This window comes from Hypanus sabinus, chromosome 31 (assembly GCF_030144855.1).
Source record: "Hypanus sabinus isolate sHypSab1 chromosome 31, sHypSab1.hap1, whole genome shotgun sequence".
Classification (NCBI taxonomy): Eukaryota; Metazoa; Chordata; class Chondrichthyes; order Myliobatiformes; family Dasyatidae; genus Hypanus; species Hypanus sabinus.
In genome coordinates, this window is record NC_082736.1 from 24,569,940 (window position 1) to 24,591,618 (window position 21,679).

The following is a 21,679-nucleotide window of genomic DNA, read 5'->3' on the forward strand; positions in this document are numbered from 1 at the left end:
ACACAGGTACAATGAAAAACTCGCCAGCAGCCGCATCAGAAGCACGTAGATATAGACAACACAGAATATAAATTAGACATAAATTATACAAGAGAGAGAAAAGAGAGAGGAAGAAAAAGACTGTGCAAAAACAAGACCTTATTGAAAAAAGACACAATCAAGGCCTCAGTGCATAAAAAAAGACACAATCAGAGACAAGTTCACAGTGGTGATAGAGGTGGTCCTGCAGTAGACTTTTCCCCTTCCTTTCCAGTCCTGAAGAAGGGTCTTGGCCCGAAACATTATCTGTTTACTCTTTTCCATAGATGCTACCTGACCTGCTGGGGGTGGGTTGGGGTGGGGTGTGTGTGTGTGTGTGTGTGTGTGTGTGTGCGCGCGTGCTGCTTTGGACCTCCAGCATCTGCGGACTTCCTCGTGTTTGTGCAGTGTTTCAATTTCTGAGATAGGATTAGGCTTGTGCAGGTCAGTTCAAGAAGCTGTTTCTGTGGCTGGACACAAGGGATTCTTCAAACACTGGAAATCCAGAGCAACACACACAAGTAAAGAGTTGATGTTTCTAGCTTTCATCAAGGCAGGACTCAGATGGTGGGGATTCTTCATGACAGATGCCACCATCTGGAGGCAAGTCCGCTTGTAATCACTTCAAGTGGTGGGGAGGGTTGAATCTGTGACAGGTCGGGCTGTGCTCACCACTCCCTGCAGCCCCTCGAGCTCCTGTGAATTGGAATTGCTGTACCAGACCATGCACGTCTACACTAAGTGCCGTCGCAGGAAAGCTGCATCCATCATCAGCGACCCCCACCTCCCCGGTCATGATCTCCTTTCGCTGCTGCCATCAGGGAAGAAGGTGCAGGAGCCTCAGGACTCAGACCACCAGGTTCAGGCACTGTTATTACCCCCTCAACCATCAAGGTCTTGAATTAATAGGGATAACTTCACTTACCCATCACTAAACTGCTCCCACAACCCATGGACTCACTTCATCTCATGTTCTTGCTGTTTGGTTACTTATTCGTTCATTGAAATACCGTGTGAAGTAGGCCCTTCCAGCTGCGCCGCCCACCCCGATTTAACTCGTTCATTGAAATACCGTGTGAAGTAGGCCCTTCCAGCTGCGCTGCCCACCCCGATTTAACTCGTTCATTGAAATACCGTGTGAAGTAGGCCCTTCAAGCTGTGCTGCCCACCCCGATTTAACCCTAGCCTAATCATGGCACAACTTACAATAACCAACTAACCTACCAACCAGTATGTCTTTGGACTGAGGGGGGAAATCGCAGCGCCCGGAGGAAGCCCACGAAGCCACGGGTGAGAACGTACAAACTCCTTGCAGGCAGCAGCGGGAATTGAACCCCAGTTGCCGGTACTGTAAAGCTTCGTGCTAACCACCACCCTCTGCTCATTTATTTATTATTATTATTCTTTCTTTCTTTTTGTGTTTGCACAGTTTGTTGTCTTTTGCATACTGTTTGCTGCAGTCTCTCATTGATTCTACGATGGTTATTATTCTATTAAGGATTTGTTCAGTTTGCCCGCAAAAAAAAAGAATCTGGGGGTTGTATATGGTGACATGTATGCAATTTGATAATAAATTTACTTTGAACTTTGTTGCAACCAAAGTTCTGACTGGTGGCATCTGTAGAAGTTCTTTTCCTTCAGCTCTTCAGCACTGCCCCGTACATTCATAATCGGCTCGCCCTGCTCGTCCATTTATTCCGTCACTTTGTCCCTTTCTGAAGCCCGGCTAGCAGGGGACTGCCGACTCTGTTTGGGTTATGTCCCTGCCTGCCTTTTGTTTTCTCTGGAGCACCACTGATTTCTATCGGCGTTCGGCTGCGGGCGTGGCGGCAGCCTCACCAGAGGCCCCGGGGGGGGGGGGGGGGGGCCGCGGCGTTTCGTCTGCACTGCCCACGAGTCCAGATCGACCTGTTGATCCGCATTTTTTTCTGCCGAGATCCGAATTCACCCCCTATTGAAACTCGGTTATCTGTTCAGGGAGAATGCAACTTGACTTGATGCCAGAGGAATGTCTTTCAATTCTGGTAAAAAAAGTCCCATACCATATCAGACATATCCCAACTGATCTTCTTTCAAAGAAAGAGTGGGGGAAGGGAGCCAGGCAGAATTTAGCACACTGTGTAGGCTATTTGGCCCATCTTCTTCATCCTAGTGCTTGTGCTCAAGCAATATTTCCTCCTCAAACCTCTCCTTTCTTCTACTCTTGTCTGCATCATAATTTTTTAAAATTGACATACAGCACGGCTATTCCGGCCCTTCGAGACACAGCCCCCAGTAACCCCATGGGACAATCAATTAACTATGATGAATTAACTTTCCAAATGATATGTCTGTGGAGGAAACACGCGCAGTCACAGGGGGGAACGTACAAACTGCTTACAGGCTGCGGCGGGAATTGAACCCGGGTCACCTGTACCGTAAACCGCTGTGCTGACCACTACGCCACTGTGTCGCCCAAGTGATCCAAGTTCTCAAGTCTGTCTCTGCCGCTTGACCTTGCCACATGTCTTCCTGAGCCTGTGGAACAGGTGGTGTTCTTTCCATTAAAGTTACATGCTTCTACCTCTTAGGCATCTCCTGTATCTAATAAAATGGCCACTGGGTGTACGCTCATGGTCTTCTGTTGCTGTAGCCCATCCAGTTCAAAGTTCGAGATGTTCTTCTACACATTACTGTTCTAACACATGGTTATTTGAGTTACTGTCACTTTCCTGTCACCTTGAATTAGTCTGGTCAATCTCCTCTGACCGCTCTCATTAACAAGGCATTTTCCCCCACAGAACTGCCGCTCACTGGATTTTTTTTTCACTTCTTGCACCGTTCTTTGTAAACTGTGTGTGTGAAAATCCCAGGAGATCAGCAGTTTCTGAGATACTCAAACCAACAATCATTCAAAGTTCAAGGTACATTTATTATCATTGTACAGCCTTGAGATTTGTCTCCTTGCAGACAGTCACAAAATGGAAAGAACCCCCCACCCCGATTTCTTCCTCATGTTGATGTTTGGTCTGAACAACAACTGAACCTCTTGACCATGTCAGCATGCTTTAATGCAGTGAGTTGCCGCCACACGATTGGCTGATTAGATGTTTGCATTAACCAGCAGGTGCACCTGGTAAAGGGGCTGCTAAGCGTGGTCCCCCCTTCTCTTTGATGCCTGCTGTAATTTCCGCAGAAGGCCCAGGGAACACGCGGGATAGGGATGTTGTTTCCATTCATGTCACATGCTGGTTTTGTATATTTGCCTTGTATGCTTGTAGCATCGTTCCTGGCCTCAGAGTATGCCGTAGCAGCAGTTACAAAGCACCAAATCAGGAAACACGGTACAGCAAGTGGCACAAAGAGCCACGTGACTTCACAGATAATCTTTTTCAGCGGTGGGAATGCCCAGCAGATGCTGCCTTGGTTCAAGTTCTCCTTTGAGAGGCTGCTTTTATAACAGTGTTAGTATTTTAATCCCCCTCCCCATCTCTTCATTTATTGAAATACAGCGCTGAGTCAACCCTTTGGCCCTTTGAGTCAAGCTGGCCGGTGGCGTAGTTCGATTCCGGCTGGCTTCCTTGCATGCTCTCCATCCGTGCCTGGGTTGAGTGTCAAGCTAGCAAATCGACTTTGTGAAAAAAAAAACCTGGAGAGGAATGGGCTCTGCCAGGTTTCAGATGCCCAGGACACGCCGTACGATGAGCAATCTCCAAAAAGATCAGTCCAAAAAGCTTGTCATGACTGCGCCCCGACGATTCCACCAGGAGTTGAGGGCGCACACACACACCCAGCAAGCACCCGATTTAAACCTAGCTTAATCTCGGGACAATTTACAATGACCAATTAACGTACCAACTGGTAAGTCTTCGGGCTGTGGGTGGAAACCGGAGCACTGGGAGGAAACCCAGGGTAGATCCACTGAAATAATAACAATGAGGAATTTAAAATTGCTGACCCTCTCCATCTCTAATGAGGACTGGCTCATGGGCCTCTGGTTTTCTGCTCCTGAGGCCAATAATCAGCTCCTTTGTCCTGCCGACATTGAGTGAGACTATAGTACACGCAGAATGCTGGAGGAGTTCAGCCAGCCAGGCAGCTTCTCCGGAAAAGAGTAAACGGTGGACGTTTCGGGCAGAGACCTGTCACCTCGTGCTTGAGTGAGAGGTTGTTGTTATGACACTGCTCAGCCAAAATTTTCAATCTCCCCTCTTGTATACTGATTACTTACCATCTTTGACCTGGCCAATGACAGTGGCATCATTGGCAAACTTGAACGTGGCATTGGCGCTGTGTCTTGCCAGTCGTAAGGGTAAAGTGAGAACAGGGGTGCTAAGCACACAGCCTTGTGGTGCTCTTGTGCTGATGGAGGTCGTGAAGGAGATGTTGTTGCCAATCTGAACTGACTGGGGTCTGCAATCGAGGATCCAATTCCACAAGGACATACTGGGGACAAGGTCTAGGAGTTTATTGAATCATTTTGGGGATGATGGTACTGAATGCTGAGCTGTAGTTGACGAGGAGTTTCAAGTTCCTGGGTGTCAAGATCTCTGAGGACCTAACCTGGTCCCAACATATTGATACGGCTATAAAGAAGGCAAGACAGCAACTATACTTCATTAGGAGTTTGAAGTGATTTTGTATGACAATAAATACACTCAAAAACTTCTATAGATGTACCGTGGAGAGCATTCTGACGGGCTGCATCACTGTCTGTTATGGAGGGGCTTCTGCACAAGACCCCAAAAAGCTGCAGAAGGTTGTAAATCTAGTCAGCTCCATCTTTGGCACCAGCCTACAAAGTACCCAGGACACCTTCAAGGAGCAGTGCCTCAGAAAGGCAGCGTCCATTATTAAAGACCCCCAGCATCCAGGGCTTGCCCTTTTCTCATTGCTATCAACAGGTAGGAGATGCAGGAGCCTGAAGGCACACACGATTCAGTAACAGCTTCTTCCCCTCTGCCATCCGATTCCTGAATGGACATTGAACCCTTGGACACTACCTGACTTTTTTTCAATATATAGTATTACTGTTCGTTAAAAATTATTTTTAATCTATTCAATTTACATATACTGTATAAGTATACTGAATAAGATTTATTATTTTTTTCTTCTTCTAGATTATGTACTGCATTGAACTGCTGCTGCTAAGTTCACAAATTTCGTGTCACACGCCGGTGGTAATGATTCTGAAGAGCATCCTGACGCATCCAGATGTTCCAAGGTCGAGTGAAGGTTAAATGTGGTGACTTTGATAATAAATTTGCTTTGAACGTCGAAGTTTAAAGCTGGTCCCTCACGGCCGGCCTACCTGACGGCGGCCTTTCCCGCCCACCCGCGCTCGGCCCGACGTCATCACCGCCGCGCGCCCCTCGCTGACGTCAGCGGAGGCGGGGCCGGGCATGCGCGGCCCGGGATCGATGATAAGGAAGTCGAGGGGAGGGGAGGGGACGGGAGGAGGAGGAGGTGGGGCGACCCCGGCAGCTGTTTTCATGACAACCGCTTTAAAGGCGCCGAGTAGAGGTGGGCAACGGTCTGGACTGACATCCACCGCGCACCGTGAGTGGGAGGCGTTGCCACTGGCTGTTCCCCTCTTCCCTCCCCTCAATCGGGTTGTGTTACTTCCGGTTGTAGTTGGGGCTGCGGTCCGGACTCTCTCACATAGGTGACATTGGAAGAGGCACGGGCCCTGACACCGGGCATCCTGAGGCCCAGAGCAGGGCTGACTCTCCAGTCAATGTACACAGCACCCGGGGCATTCGGCGTTAGAGCCACCCCTTTCCCCTATTACACTGATATCATTTTGATGATTACGCTCCTCCCCCCCATTCCAACATTGTTTATTAAACACTTCTATGTGAATGGGAAATGGGGGGCACACTCTTCAGCCCCCTTCTAGTTCCATATGCCACTCACCACTCCCATAATCATAATCCTCATAACTAATTAGATTGTGGCACTGACAGCCCTTTCTTTCCCCCTTAACAACCCTCCAGCATCTGTCCTGACCTTCACCTCCCCTTCCCCTACTTTTCCCCTCTTTTCTCTTGTTTCTATCCATCGCCCACCTGCCTCTGTCATCCGACACCACCAAGTGTGTCGACATCCAAGTTCTCCCTGACCGACACGTTGTCATCTCCCCCCACCCCCAGTCTACCAATCACTTTGGTCTCCTGTCTTCTCTTGAAACTGGCCTCTTCTCTCCCTCCAGTCCAGGTTTGACACTGAAAACCTACAGTACAATACAGGCCCTTTGGCCCACAATGCCATGCTGAACATGTACTTACTTTAGAAGTTACCTAAGGTTACCCATAGCCCTCTTCTAAGCTCCGTGTAAGGTAAAAATTCTCCCCACTCCCCCATAGATGCTGCTTGACCTGTGGACTTTTCCCATCAGACTGTTTGTTGCTCATATAGATGGGAGCTTGCTGGCTGAAGGATTGTTTTTGGAGTATGTATACTGTTGCTTGGGTGTTTGAGGCAGGCATTTTGCAGAGACAGCAACGATAAACAACCTGTTTATCTGACAGTTGAGATAAGGTTATATTAATTTATTCATCACATATATCGATACTGTGAAATGTGTCATTTGCATTAACAATGAACATAATCTGAGGATATGTTGGGGCAGTTGCTGAGTGCCACATTCTGGCACCAACAGAGCATGCCCACACAGGGGAGTCATTGGGTCAGTCTCTTCTCCTATTGGAATCTTTTTTTCACCAGCCCTTGACCTTTCTTTCCCACCCTCCTGGCTTCACCTGTCACCTTCTAGCTATCCTCCTTCCCTTCTCTCCCACCTTTTTATTCTGGCATCTTCCCCCCTTTCTTCTCAGTCCTGAGGAAGGGTCTTAGCCCAAAATGTTCACAGATGCTGCCTCCAGCGTTCTGTGTGCATTGAGTAGCGGCATTTTCTTTAGAAGAGGCCTATTCTCTCCACATCCCCTCTAATTCTACCCCTTCCTTGCACACTTGTTCAGTCATTAAGTTGAGTCTGACTCTTCATGACCTTATGGCCCATGGGGTTTTCATGGCAAGATATGGAAGCAGTAGAAGACGTGATGCATGGCATCGGGGTGTAGGAGGAAAGATCCCCCTGGTGGGGGCGAGGGAACCCACAGGATCACAGGGGGAAAGTACGAACCCCACATGAACTGCACCCGAGGTCGGAATTGAACCTGCCCCTCCGAGGACTTGAGGCAGTGGTGTTGCCCCACGGTTGTGCAGACAGGACAGGTCTCGTACCTGACGTGCCCGTGACTTCACTGCACGTTAATCTTCTAGCGCTCACTACCTCAACTCATCATGCAGCCCTGCCCAAGGCAGAACCACGCGGGGAGCCATTCGAGGGCAGGACAGGGGAAATAAGAGCGTTTGCTGTCACTGTCTATGACGAAGGCTTGCATAGACAGGGAGAATACGTGCAGTCTTTCTCCCGGGGAAGGGGAATCGAGAGGTTTCAGAATCAGGTTTAATATCACTGGCATATGTTGTGAAATTCATTATCTAAGTGGCAGCAGTACAATGCAATACATGATAATCAAGAGGAAAAAATGTGTGTGTGTGTATATATGTATAAAATAGTTGAACTAAATAAGTAATGCAAAAACAGAAATAAAAAGAGTGGTGAGATAGTGTTCATGGGTTCAACGTCCATTCAGAAATCGGATGGCAGAGGGGAAGAAGTTGTTCCTGAATCGTTGAGTGTGTGTCTTCAGGCTTCTGTACCTCCTCCCTGATGGCAGAGGGGAAGAAGCTGTTCCTGAATCGTTGAGTGTGTGTCTTCATGCTCCTGTACCCCCTCCCTGATGGCAGAGGGGAAGAAGCTGTTCCTGAATCGTTGAGTGTGTGTCTTCATGCTTCTGTACCCCCTCCCTGATGGCAGAGGGGAAGAAGCTGTTCCTGAATCGTTGAGTGTGTGCCTTCAGGCTTCTGTACCTCCTCCCTGATGGTAGCAATGAGAAGAGGGCATGTCCTGGGTGGTGGGGGTTCTTATTGATGGACTCTGCCTTTCCAAGGCTCTGCTCCTTGAAGATGTCCTGGATACGACGGAGGCCGGTGCCCATGATGGAGCTGACTGAGTTTACAACTCTGCAGCTCACTTCGATCCTGTGCAGTAGCCCAGCTCCCCCCTCCTCGTATCAGACGGTGATGCAGCCAGTTAGAAAGCCCTCCAAAGGTACAGGGGTAGAAAGTTTAGGTGACATACCAGACTCCTGATGAAATATAGCCACTGTCTTGCCTTCTTGATAGCTGCATGGATATGTTGGGTCCAGGTTAGGTCCTCAGGATGTTGACACACAGGAACTTGAAATTACTCACTCTCTCCTTTACTGATCCCTCTATGAGGACTGGTGTGTGTTCCCTCGTCTTAACCTGCCTGAAGTCCACAATCAGTTCTTTGGTCTTGCTGACATTGAGTGTAAAGTTGTTGCTATGACACCACTCAACTAGCCGGTATATCTCGCTTCTCTACGCCCTCTCATTGCCTTCTGCATTTCTGCCTACAATGGTTGTATTGTCAACAAATTTATCAACAGGATTTGAGCTGAGCCTAGCCCCACACTGTTGGGTGTAGAGAGAGAAGAGCAGTGGGCTGAGCACACACTCCTGTGGATTTTCAATCAGAGCTGTAGTTATGATGGTGTTAAATGCTGAGCTCTAGTTCATAAACAGCGTCCTGATATCGGTATTTGTGTTGTACAGCTGCTTTTATCTAAAACACTCTCCCTGAATACTGACAGGATTCTTGAATTTCATAACAATGACTCAGATTGTTGGTTATCAGTCATAGTGGCTACTCCATCAAAATACAAAGTCTACCAAGTTAAATATCACGGACTTGACACCACCAGCCCGATAACAAAAAGTTCAAAATGTAATTTCTCATCGTAAGTCAGAGTACAGACCCGCGGCGGTAGGCTAATCTCGGATCTGAGGAAAATAATCAAGAAAAGTAAGTGGGACGAGTCATAGTGAATAAGCACAGAAACAGGCCATTTGGCCCATCTAGTCCATGCCGAAACCACTTCAACTGCCCACTCCCATCGACCTGCACCCGGACCATCGCCCTCCATACCCCTACCATCCGTGTACCTATCCAAACTTCTCTTAGACATTTATGTTGTGCTCATAGCAACCACTTGTGCTGGCAGCTCATTCCACACTCTCACGACCTTTTGAGTGAAGAAGTTTCCCCTCGTGTTCCGCTTAAAATTCTCACCTTTCATCCTTAACCCCTGGCCTCTGGCAGTAGCCCCACCCAACCTCAGTGGGAAAAGCCTGCTTGCATCTACCCTATCTATGCCCCTCATAGTTTTGTATACCTGCATCAAATCTTCTACGTTCCAAGGGAAGAAGGTCTCTCCTTATAACTCAGATCCTCCAGATCCGGCAACAACCTTGTAATTTTTCTGTGTACTCTTTCAACCTTAGGAAGGTGACCAAAACGGCACATGATTTCCAAATTAGGCCTCACCAATGTCTTGTACAACTTCAACTTCAACATCCCATCTCCTGTATTCAATAGTTTGATTTACGAAGGCCATTGTACCAAAAGTTTTCTTTACGACCCTATCCACCTGTGATTTTAGCTCAGGAAACCTGAAAGACCTTCTAAACAAAAAAACAAACGTGAACTGTGGAATGATTGAAGTCAGCTAACCTCAAGATGAGATCCTGGGCTGGACTTTTAACGGTTTTATGCTGACCAAAATGTCGACTTAGCTAGTCTCGTAAGAGCAGGATTTGGCCATTCAGCTCTACCATTTCATCACGGCTGATTTCTTTCCCGTCTCGACCCCGTTCTCCTGCCTTCTCCCCACCATCTTTGACGCCCTTACTAATCAATTACTAGAAAATCGGGGCGGCGTGATAGCATGGCGGTCAGCCCAGCGCTTCACAGTACGGGTGACCCGGGTTCAATTCCTGCCGCTGCCCGTGAGGCATCTGTCCATTCAAAGCTGTGATCATGCAGAATTCCTCCGGGCACTCCGGTTTCATCCAGCAGTTCGAGGATGTACAGGTTGGTTGGTTAATTAGTCACTGTAAATTGTCCCGTGATTAGGCAGGAGGGCCTACTCCACATTGTCTCAGAATAAATCAGCCATGATGGAAAGGCAGAGCAGACTTGATGGGCCTAATTCTGCTCCTAAGTCTTACGAGATATTTTGCCGTATTAAATTTACTGTATAAAATGGAAGTAGACGGAGTTACAACAATCTCCTTCAATGAAGGCACGGAGGATGGTCGCCTGATCCAAATTATGTGCATGAAATCAGTTCCGGGGACGTACGCAAAACGCCACAAATGCTAATGAGCTCAGGCGGCACGGGTGGCGAGTGGTACTGTGTAGTGTTTGTGTTTAAGGCTGGTGACCTCTCTCCCAGGCCGAAAGGTTGCTGAGTCTCTTCCAACTGTGGAGGTTTCTGAGAGGTGATTAACCGAGGCGGCTCTGACCCTGGTTTGTGTCGTGTAGCGGTTAGCACAGAAATCACTTTTCAGCACTCGCGATCAAGTTGTTTATTTTTATTAAGATTCGGCGTTGAATAGACCCCTCCGGTCCTTCAAACTGAAACACCCAGCAATCTCCGCGATTTAACCCCAGTCTGATCAGGGGACAATTTACGAGGGGTGATTGATAATTTCTTTGCCTAAGACAGACAGATGGACAGACTTACTTACTTTATTGATCCCGAGGGAAATTGGGTTCATTGCAGTCGCACCAACCAAGAATAGTGTAGATATATAGCAATATAAAACCATAAATAATAAGTAAATAATGCCAAGTGGAAATTAGTCCAGGATCAGCCTATTGGCTCAGGGTGTCTGACACTCCGAGGGAGGAGTTGTAAAGTTTGATGGCCACAGGCAGGAATGACTTCCTATGACGCTCAGTGTTACATCTCGGTGGAATGAGTCTCTGGCTGAATGTACTCCTGTGCCTAACCAGTACATTATGGAGTGGATGGGAGTCATTGTCCAAGATGGCATGCAACTTGGACAACATCCTCTTTTCCGACACCACCGTCAGAGAGTCCAGTTTCACCCCCACAACATCACTGGCCTCACGAATGAGTTTGTTGATTCTGTTGGTGTCCGCTACCCTCAGCCTGCTGCCCCAGCACACAACAGCAAACGTGATAGCACTGGGCACCACAGACTCGTAGAAGGAGTCAATGTTAGAAAACCCAGCACATTTATTTTTCCTATGTGTACACACTTAGTCCAGCGGTCGTGGAGCATACGGATCCCTTCTTTGTAGAAGTCGGCGTCTTGGACCTCCAGAAGTGGTCCACAGCATGGGGTGATTGATAAGTTTGTGGCTCAAGGTAGAAGGAGATGAGTTATTAACTTCAAACTTTCTGCATAATCACTCAAAGAAGTTGAACTGCACGTGCACGTACCAAGAGCTGTATAACTCATCTCCTTCTACCCTAGGCCACAAACTTATCAATCACCCTGCTGTGGACCACCTCTACAAAGAAGGGATCCGTATGCTCCACGACTGCTGGACTGAGTGTGTACATGTAGGAGGGGACTATGTTGAAAAATAAATGTGCTAGGTTCTCTAAAACTGATTCCTTCCACCATAGGCCACAAACCTATCAATCACCCCCCCCCCCCCCCCCCCCAGTACAAAGACCAATTAACCTACCAATTAGTACGTCTTTGGACTGTTAGATGAAACTGGAGCACCCGGAGGGTCACGGGGGGGGGGGGGGGGGGTGCAGGGAGGAGGAACGCACAAACTCCTTACAGGCAGCGGCGGGTATTGAACCCGGGTGACTGGTACTGTGAAGCGCTGTCCTGACCACAACGCTGCTGAGGGGTCCCGGTCTGTCGATTTAATGATCTGGGCTCAATTCCTGCTGCCGCCTGTAAGGAGTTTGCGCGTTCACCCTGTGACCACGGCTGCTCCGGTTTCCTCCCACATTCCAAACGTGTGCGGGCTAGGGTCCGTGAGTCGCGGGCGTGCTGTGGCGGCACAGGGAGCGTGGCAGCGTACGCGTCGCAGGAAGACCCAAGTGAGGCCGGAGGAGGCGGCCTGTCCTGGGGCTAGCGGACTGTGTACCTGCCTGGGTGGGGCATTGTTGTGCTCTGTGTTGTCCTTCCGAGCATCGTGGGCATGCGATGTTGGCACCGGAGTGTGTGGCAACAATTGCGGGCTGCCCCCAGCACACCCTTGCTGATTTGATTTGATGCAAACAGCATATTTGGATCGCAACACGCACACAAAATGCCAGAGGACTCACCAGGTCAGGTATCATCTGCGGAAAAGAGTGAACAGTCGACGTTTCAGTCAGTCCCGATGGAGGGTCTCGGCCCGAATCGTCGACTGTTTACTCTTTTCCAAAGACGCTGCCTGACCTGCTGAGTTCCTCCAGCATTTTGTAGGCGTAGCTCTGGATTTCCAGCATCTGCAGATTTTCTCATATTTGTGATCCAACACGTGACAAATCTTTCTAATATTTAACCAGCATCCTAGGGGTTGTTGTTCGTTGGTGCAAACGATGTATTTTGCTGTATGTTTCAATGTTTATGTGATAAATACAATCAATGTCCACTTTATTCGGTATGTTCCTCTGTACCTAACAAAGTGGCCACTGAGTGCCTGTTCGTGGTTTTTTGCTGCTGTAGCCCGTCCACTTCAAGGTTCGACGTGTTGTGCGTTCAGAGATGCTGATCTGCACACCACTGTTGTAACGGGTGGCTATTTGCGTTACTGTCGCCTTCCTGTCAGCTTGAACCGGTCTGGCCGTTCTCCTTTAACCTCTCTCATTAACAAGGTGTTTTCCCCCACAGAACTGCCACTCTCTGGATGTTTTTTGTTTCTCGCACCGTTATCTGTAAACTCCAGAGACTGGTGTGCGTGAAAACCCCAGGAGATCAGCAGTTTCTGAAATACTCAAACCACCCCATCTGGCACCAACATTCATCCCACGGTCAAAGTCACTTCGATCATATTTCCTCCCCATTCTGATTAGTCTGAACACTAACTGAACCCCTTGACCATGCCTGTATGCTTTTATGCATTGAGTTGCTGCCACGTGATTGGCTGATTAGATATTTGCACTAACGGGCAGGTGTACATAATACGGTGGCCGCTGAGGGTCAACCTGAATCTAGTGAATGGAGTTTCTGTCTTGTTTAAATGCAGAAGCAGCTGCTCTGTAGCATGCGTTGATTACAAAGTCCTTTGAGTTGCTAACGCACCTTCTGATACTGCTAATGGTTACTTGAGATCCTATTTTTTTTGGTCTTTTTGAATCGCAGAACTTGAATACCAATGAATGCACGATCTGTGGAGCCCTTTGTTCTGCAAGGATTCGCAGCCCACTGACCTTGCATATTCACTCTCGCTCTGCTGTGAGGTTCCTCCCCCTTTTGATTCGCAGGGCTGACTTCTGTCACGTAGCGCTCCTGTGTGACAGGTGGGTATTCAAGGCCCCTTGCCTTGCTGAGTTTAATACTAGCAGATCTTTTTTTTAAACTGATAAGAAACTTGATTATCATGTTTACAAAGTTGAGAAGTATTTTTGCATCTAAACTTTATGGATAAATCACATACACTATTCTAGGCTACTCTGTAATGGTGTTGCATCCAGCCTGATGGCATGACCTTGTATTCCATCTGGGTAGCCTCCAACTTGATGGCATGAATATTGATTTCTCCTTCCGGTAGACAAATTCCATGCTTCCTCTATGAAAGGCCCCACTCTTCTTCTCATCAGCCTATCACTTCCCCCGGGTCCCTTCCTCCTTCCCTTTCTCCTATGGTCCACTCTGCTCTCCTATCAGATTTCTTCCTCTCCAGCCCTTGACCTTCCCCACCCACCTGGCTTCGCCCCTCACCGTTCCACTCCCAACACCTTTTTATTCTGGCATCTTCCCCCTTCCCTCCCAGTCCTGACGAAGGCTCTCGGCTCGAAACGTCGACTATCTATTCGTTTCTATAGACGCTGCCTGAACTGCTGAGTTCCTCCAGCATTTTGTGTGTGTTGCTTTGGATTTCCAGCATCTGCAGAATCTCTCTATAACGTATGAAAGGAAATTTCACCACTTATAATGAATAATTAGTGCCAGATTCCTTCCTGTTCCATTCGTTATCCATGCATTTCCATCATATACGTTCTCATTCAGTGAATAGCGCAGAAACCACCCTCCCCTCCATAGACTCTGTCTACACTTCTCGCCTCAGTAAAGCGGTCAGCATAATCGAGGTCTCGACCCGCCCTGGACAGTCTCTCTTCATACCCCCTCTGACTGAGCAGAAGATACAAAAGCCCCAGCATACGTACCTCTGGGTTCGAGAGCAACTTCTGCTGTACTGTCCCCACCGTTCAATAAGATGGACTCTTGACCTCACAATCTACCTGGTTAATGCTTGAGGTCCCATGTCCCTGCAACTCTGAGGCAAAAGCACTGGTTACTGCACGACTGCGCTGGCCTACTTACACCAGGCAGGCGCATTTTATTGCAAGCTTCCATGGCAACCTTGGCTGTGGGCCTGGCGGAGTGAATGGGGCCTGCAATCCCAATGGCGTTGTGCATTGGCTATCCCGTCAGCTCGCAGAGCAGCAGTACAATATTTTGAAAAGTATTAATCCTTTCCAAACTGAAGTCATTAGCGGTTCAGTATAGCTTCATTACGAAAAACAGTTTCCTGTGCTTGACACAAGCCAGTTGCGACTTGATGCACAGCCCACAACTGCAGCCAGGGGTAAACTCGAACTATACTGGTTGAAATGTCTTTCTCCTTCCTTCATCCTGTCTGTCAGAAGTTTACCTCATTTACCTCGATCGTTCACTCCTGGGCAATGAGCCTTCCTCATCCAAGGCCTAGAGTGGCATCATTCTACTCTAGGCAACCAACCCTCCGACTCCCTTCGCTTGCCAAAACCCTCCCCCCGCGCGCCCATTCCCACTGACGGAGACCCCCGCCGCAGGGTTTCAAACCGAGACACTGACAGTTCCTCTTGCCCCGCAGATGCTGCCCGACCTGCTGAGTCCCTTCAGCGGATCGTTAGCGGCTTCAGGTAGCCTGGCCCAGGGTGTCTGGAATGCTAAAGGAGAGAAAAAAAATCAGTGCTAAGTAATAACAACCTTCAGAAAATAGAACACTACAGCACAGTGCAGGCCCTTCAGCCCACAATGTTGTGCTGACCCTTTTAACTCCTTCCCACCCACATTGCTCTCCATTTTCTTTCAATCATGAACCTATCTAAGAATCTCTTAAACGCCCCTGTCACCACCCTTGGCAGGGCGTTCTGTGTAAAAGAAATTACCTCTAACATGCCCTCCAATTGCCTTATTAGCCACTTCCCCGTTGGGGAAAAAGGCACTGGCTGTCCTGACGAAGGGTCTGGGCCCGAAACGTCGACAGTGCTTCTCCTTATAGATGCTGCCTGGCCTGCTGTGTTCCACCAGCGTTCTGTGTGTGTTGCTTGAATTTCCAGCATCTGCAGATTTCCTCGTGTTGGCTGTCCATTTGTTCGATGCCCCTTCTCATCCTGTAGACCTCTATCAACTGTCCTGAATTCCTCTTCTGCTTTTTAAAATATTTTAAGTTAATGCCTCATTATTTTTAAGTACCAAGTAACACACGGGAAATGCTGGGGGAACTTAGCGGGCCAGGCAGCATCTGTAAAAATGAAACAAGCAGTCGGCGTTGAGAAGGAAGGGTGGGGTAGATGCCAGAATAAAAGGTGAGGGGGTAAGGAGGTGAGCTGGAGGGTGACGGGTGAAGCCAGGTGGGTGGGAAAGTTCAAAGGCCGGAGAGGAAGGGATCAGATTGGAGAGGAGAGTGGACCATAGGAGAAAAGGAAGGAGGTGAGGACCCAGGGGGAACTAATAGGCAGTTGAGAAGAGGTAAAAGGTCAGATAGGGGAATGGGGGGGGGTGGATTTTGGTTACCAGAAGGAGAAACCGATGTTCGTGCCATCAGGTTGGAGGGTACCCAGATGGAATACAAGGTGTTGCTCCTCCACCTTGAGGGTGGCCTCATTTTGGCTCGAGAGGACGACATGTCAGAATGGGCAAACACGAGGAAGTCTGCAGACGCTGGAAATTCAAGCAACACACGCAAAATGCTGGTGGAACGCAGCAGGCCAGGCAACATCTATAGGACGAAGTACAGTCGACGTTTCGGGCCGAGACCCTTCGTCAGGACTAACTGACAGGAAAGATAGTTAATGCCCCTCCTCCCCTTCTTACCCCATCCCTGATTTATTTATTTTCCCTCCCTTTTTTTCCTCTCTCTCTGCCCATCACTCTTTGCCTGTTCTCCATCTCCCTCTGGTGCTCCCCTACCCCTTTCTTTCTCCCAAGGCCTCCCGTCCCAGGATCCTTTCCCTTCTCCAGCTCTGTATCCCTTTCGCCAATCACCTTTCCAGCTCTTAGCTTCACCCCACCCCCTCCGGTCTTCTCCTATCATTTCAGATCTCCCCCTCCTACTTTCAAATCTCTTACTATCTTTCAGTTGGTCCTGACGAAGGGTTTTGGCCCGAAACGTCGACAGCGCTTCGTCCTATAGATGCTGTCTGGCCTGCTGCATCCCACCAGCATTTTGTGTGTGTTGTCAGAATGGGAATTGTAATTAAAATATTTGGCCACTGGGAGGTCCTGCTTGTGGCGGATGGAGCAGTGGTTCTTTTTCTTATTAATTAATTTTGAACAGTAGTTGTCCTACTGTTAGTCTGCACTAGTGGTTAGAGTGGCTGGTGTACTTGATTCAGAAACTTCTTGGTGAATTGAAGATGTGCGTCGATTCTCACTGAAGTTGATGAAGGAGAATTGCCTCCTCTGCAGCCCTGGGAGCAGCTGGTGCACATCGCAAGTCCTGGTTACACGGCCACTGACGCCAGGCAGACAATCTCTGAAGAGTATTGATAATGGCCGGGATCGCCCATCTTGTAAAGGCACTGAACTCACAAAATGCTGGAGGAACTCAGCAGGCCAGGCAGCATTTGTGGAAAAGAGTAAACAGTCGACGTTTCGGGCCGAGACCCTTCATGAAGTCCTGATGGAGGGTCTTGGCCCAAAATGTTGACCGTCTGCCCTTTTCCACAGATGCTGCCTGGCCTGCTGAGTTCCTCTAGCGTTCTGTGTGCGTTGCTTGAATTTCCAGTATCTGCAGATTTTCTGGATTTTCTTGACGCTGGCCCGGAAGGCAATGGCAAACCGCTTCGGCAGAAGGAATTGCCAAGAGCAGTCATGGTCATGGAAAGACCATGGTCGCCCATGTTATACGACACGGTGCATAACGAGCGAGTTCTCGGTCCAAGTACTGCTCCGGAGATTCGATGCGCTGGGGGTTGGGTGGGGGGGGGGCTATACTGCTCTTGTTCCATTTACTAAATATTACTTTTATTTGCCAGGCTGAGAGAGAATCTTTCGGGGTGAAAACCGTGTGAGATGCTGCTGAGTGCCCAGATGTTAGCCTGCAAGTGTTGCCAGAGGTGCAGAGTTTCCTCGCGGAGGTTCTTCACCACATTGCCCAGGTACGTAACGGTCAAAAGGCTTCGCCACACCCACAGGGGTATGGGGTTCAGGTTCAATCTTACACACGGACACAGCTAAATGAGACTGGGATCAAGGTGTAAAACAGAGTACATATGTCATATACAGCACATAAAACAAAGAGGCAGGGCCTGCATCGGTCAGGGTCGATGTAGTGTCCTCGCTGTCTAGATGCGCAAACCCAGGCAGTACAGTGTGGAGAGCAAGCAGTTGCCCAGGTAGCAAGCTCCCCCCTCTCCACGCATCTGACGAGCCCAAAGGAACGGCGGAAACCAGTAGAGTTTAGTACCAGCGGCGTCGCAGGAGTTGCCAGTCAGCGTTGAACTCAACGTCGGACTGCCTTAGGGGCTCCAGCTCCGGACTTTTCCCTCGGGGTTTGCTCCCGAGGCCTTTCCCACGAGTGGGGTACAGCCGCAAGGCAGCGGAGGTTTGAGATCAGAGTTTTCCTTCTCCCAGATGAGCTGCCAACTGCGGGCTGACGATCCCCATCTGCCCGAAGCGACTGGTTTTAAGGCGCCAGTAACCTGCCTTTGCCCCTTCTCCTGCCAGTAGAAATGGTTCCACTAGGCTTAGTAGCTAAGCCACAGGTGAAGGCCAGGAGCTGGGCTTGGTTGTCAGAGGCTATTCGAGATGCAGGCCATTGGGAGCATTTAAGAGGCAGTTGTCCCCATTTCCACCCCGGGTTGTAACAATCTTAAGGATTAACCCAATAATATTAGCAGATAATAAAAACAGTTCTAGGTATACAAGTTGACATAAAGTGCATATACAACATATAGTTAAATATACAACTATATTATAGGAGGGATTATAGGAAAGATGTTGAGGATTTGGAGAGGGTGCAGAGGAGGTTTACCTCTTCCTGCTAGAGAGTGTGTGCTATCACGAGAGGCTGGATAAACTTGAGTTGTTTTCTCTGGAGCGTCGGAGGCTGAGGGAAGATCTGACAGAGGTTTACAAGATTGAGAGGCATTGATAGAGTATATTTTTCCCAGGATTGAAATGCCTGATACCAGAGTGCTTGCCTTTCAGAGTGGAAGGTGTGATTTTAAAGGAGGTGAGAGAGGCAGGGTTTTTTTTGCATAGAGGGTGGGAGGTGCTTGGTTTGGTGATAGGGGCAGATACATTAGGGACTTTTAGATAGGAACATGAATGAGAGGGAAAATGGAGGGATGTGGGCAGTTTTCGGCATAAGGGATTAGTTCAGTTGTCAGTTTGATTACTAATTAATTTGGCTCAGCACAATATTGTGGGCCGAAGGGCCTGTCCAGTGCTGTACTGTTAAAGAGCCAGAGAGTTACGGAGCACGCAGCTCGGAAACAGGCCCTTCACTCCATCCAGTCTGTGCCAGACCATCAATTTGCAGTCCCATCGCTCGGCACCCGCACCCCTCCCATCCACGTACCTGCCCAAATATCGCTTGGCTGCCGAAATCGACCCCGTGTCCTCCACTTGTGCTGGCAGCTCCCCACCCTCTGAGTGAAGAAGTTCACCCCCATGCTCCCCTTAAACATTTCACCTTTCACCCTTAGCCCATGACATCTAGTTCTTGCCTCACCCAACCTTGGTGGAAGAAGCCTTCTTGCATTTACCCTATCTATACCCCTCATAATTTTGTATACCTCTGTCAAATCTTCTGTGCTCCAGGGAATGAAGTCCTAACCTATTCAATCTTTCCATACAACTCCAGTTTTCCATGCTCTATAATGCTACTGGTACTATTATAAATAATGTGTACTGGGTGGTAGCAGGGTGTTTTGAGGTCCCTCAGCCTGGGGGAGAAAGCTATTATCCAGCCTGACAGTCCTTGTTCCTATACCTCGATACTTTCTGCCTGACGGTAGGAGGTCAAAGAGGTTGAGGGATGGATGGGATGGGTCTTATATCGCGGCTCTTGAGCTCAGTCCTCCGACTAGTAAAAAGTCAACACGTCAGATGCCTGCTTAACCTCGACTTGCACGGCAACTTTGAGGGATTTACGGAAGTGGACCCCAACGTCCCTCTGCTCCTCTGGCCTTCAGATTCAACCTTCCCTTGAGCAGCCCTTTCAGAGCTCCCACTCCGAATTTCATCTGCTGATTTCCTCATTAAGGCTGACGGGTTTTTCACTTAGCGCAGGTTTGAAGGGTTGAGGGTTTGAGCTGGGCAGGGTGACACATCGTGATGGGACTGAATGGCGGAAAGGAGCTCGTTCTTCCTTTTCCGTCTGGCTCTGTAATTATATTGCATTGGAATAGTGGTTGGTTATTTGACCCCTGTTCTCCATCTTACCCCTGACTTGCCCTTACTTTCTCTGTAATAAACGGGACTGGAGCCATTGACTTTTCTCAATAGCCCCAACAGCTGCAAACTGAACAGAGTGATGGGGCAATTCCTCCCGCACATCCTGTGGTGAACTGGTGTGTTTGTGTGTGCTGTGGCAACAAGGTTTGTGGTTGTCGGACTGGACTGTATAATTGTTACTTTCCTTGCAGCTTAACTCTCTTACGCTTGCTTGTATTTTAATATAATTAAGGTTCAAGGTACATTTATTATCAAAGTTTGCATGCAGCATTCAACTCTGAGATCTGTCTTCTCCAGATAGCCACGAAATGAAGAAAACCACCGGGGGGGGGGCATTCAAGGGCAAACGTCAACCTCCCCCTCCCCCCACACAGAAAAATAATTGTGTAAATGTCAGCAAGAACATTAGCCCCCACCATGCGCAAAAAAAATTTGTGGTAAACACCTACAAGAATATCACACTTCCCCACGCACAAAAAAAACACATTGCGCAAACCGCATCAAGGACATCAACCCCCCCCCACCATGCGCAAGAGTAAATTGTGTAAACCTATATACTATACATTCAATTATAGTATATGGATAATATATGAGTAACATTACCTATGTGCTGCACATGTAATTGTTCAGTGTGTTTTTTTAGTAGTTGCATTTGCCTTTTTATCATTTTGGAAACTTTCAATGGCAGGGTATCGCCACTGAAAGGACCAAGGTATATCAGCTAGCTGAGTGGCGTTGCAGCAACAGCCTTGCACTCAATGTCAGACCACAAGAGTTGATTGTGGACTTCAGAAAGGGTAAGACGAGGGAATGCACCCCAGTCCTCATAGAGGCGGAGAGAGTGAGCGGTTTCAAGTTCCCGGGTGTCAACATCTCTGAGGATCTGACCTGGGCCTGATGTGCTGACGCAGCTACAGAGAAGGCACGACAGCGCCTATTATGTCACCGAAAAGACTCGCAGATTTCTGCAGATTTACTGTGGAGAGCATTCGGACTGGCTGCATCGCTGTCTGCTGTGGTGGGATAGAGTGGGCCACTGTACAGGATTGAAATAAGCTGCAGAGTGTTCAAAATCAGGTTTAGTATCACCAGCGCTTGTCGAGAAATTAGCTAACTCTGCGGCAGGTAGAAGGAGATGAGTTATACAGCTCTCGTTGCATGCACATGCACTCATCTCCTTCTACCTTAGGCCACAAACTTATCAATCACCCCGATGAGTTATTAACTTGAAACTTTCTGCATAATCACTTAAAGAGTTGACCTGCATGTCCATGTAACAAGAGCTGTATAACTCATCTCCGTCTACCTTAGGCCACAAACTTATCAATGGCCCCTGTTGTGGACACATTCTGGAAGTTCAAGATCCATATGCCCCATGACCGCTGGACTAAGTGTGTAAATATAGGACAGGACTATGTTGAAAAATAAATGTGCTAGGTTTTCTAAAATTGACTCCTTCTACTTTAGGCCACAAACTTATCAATCACCCCTCGTAGTCAAATGAGTAGAGAAAAAAATAGAAATTTAAAACAAAGTAGTGGGGTAGCATTCATGGGTTCAATGCCCATTCAGAAATCGGGTCGCAAAGGGGAGGAAGCTGTTCCTGAATCGCTGTAAACCCATAGGCAGCTCCATCACAGCCTGGACATCTTCAAGGAGCGGAGCCTCAAACAAGGCGGTGTCTGTCATGAAGTATCCCCATCACCCAGGACATGCCTTCTTCTCATGACTCCCATCAGGGAGGAGGTACAGGAGCCTGAAGACACACACTCAGCGATTCAGGAACAGCTTCTTCCCCTCTGCCATCAGGGAGGAGGTACAGGAGCCTGAAGACACACACTCAGCGATTCAGGAACAGCTTCTTCCCCTCTGCCATCAG

At 48.5% G+C, this 21,679-nt stretch overlaps 1 protein-coding gene across 5 annotated transcripts in view; it reads left to right on the forward strand.

Moving 5' to 3' along the window:
- Positions 1-5,408: 5,408 nt before the first annotated feature.
- The window catches only part of dnajc4 (DnaJ (Hsp40) homolog, subfamily C, member 4), a 259,420-nt gene continuing 243,149 nt past the window's right edge, over positions 5,409-21,679 (forward strand). For 2 of the 5 annotated variants that reach the window (XM_059955201.1, XM_059955205.1), the window contains exons 1-3: positions 5,440-5,556; positions 13,273-13,430; positions 17,376-17,498. In XM_059955201.1, coding sequence (XP_059811184.1) covers positions 17,413-17,498 — 86 coding nt within the window. In that variant the 5' untranslated portion in view covers positions 5,440-5,556; positions 13,273-13,430; positions 17,376-17,412. Of the gene's footprint in view, positions 5,557-13,272; positions 13,431-17,375; positions 17,499-21,679 lie in introns of all 5 variants that reach the window. The other 3 variants (XM_059955203.1, XM_059955204.1, XM_059955202.1) reach the window with 3 other exon arrangements.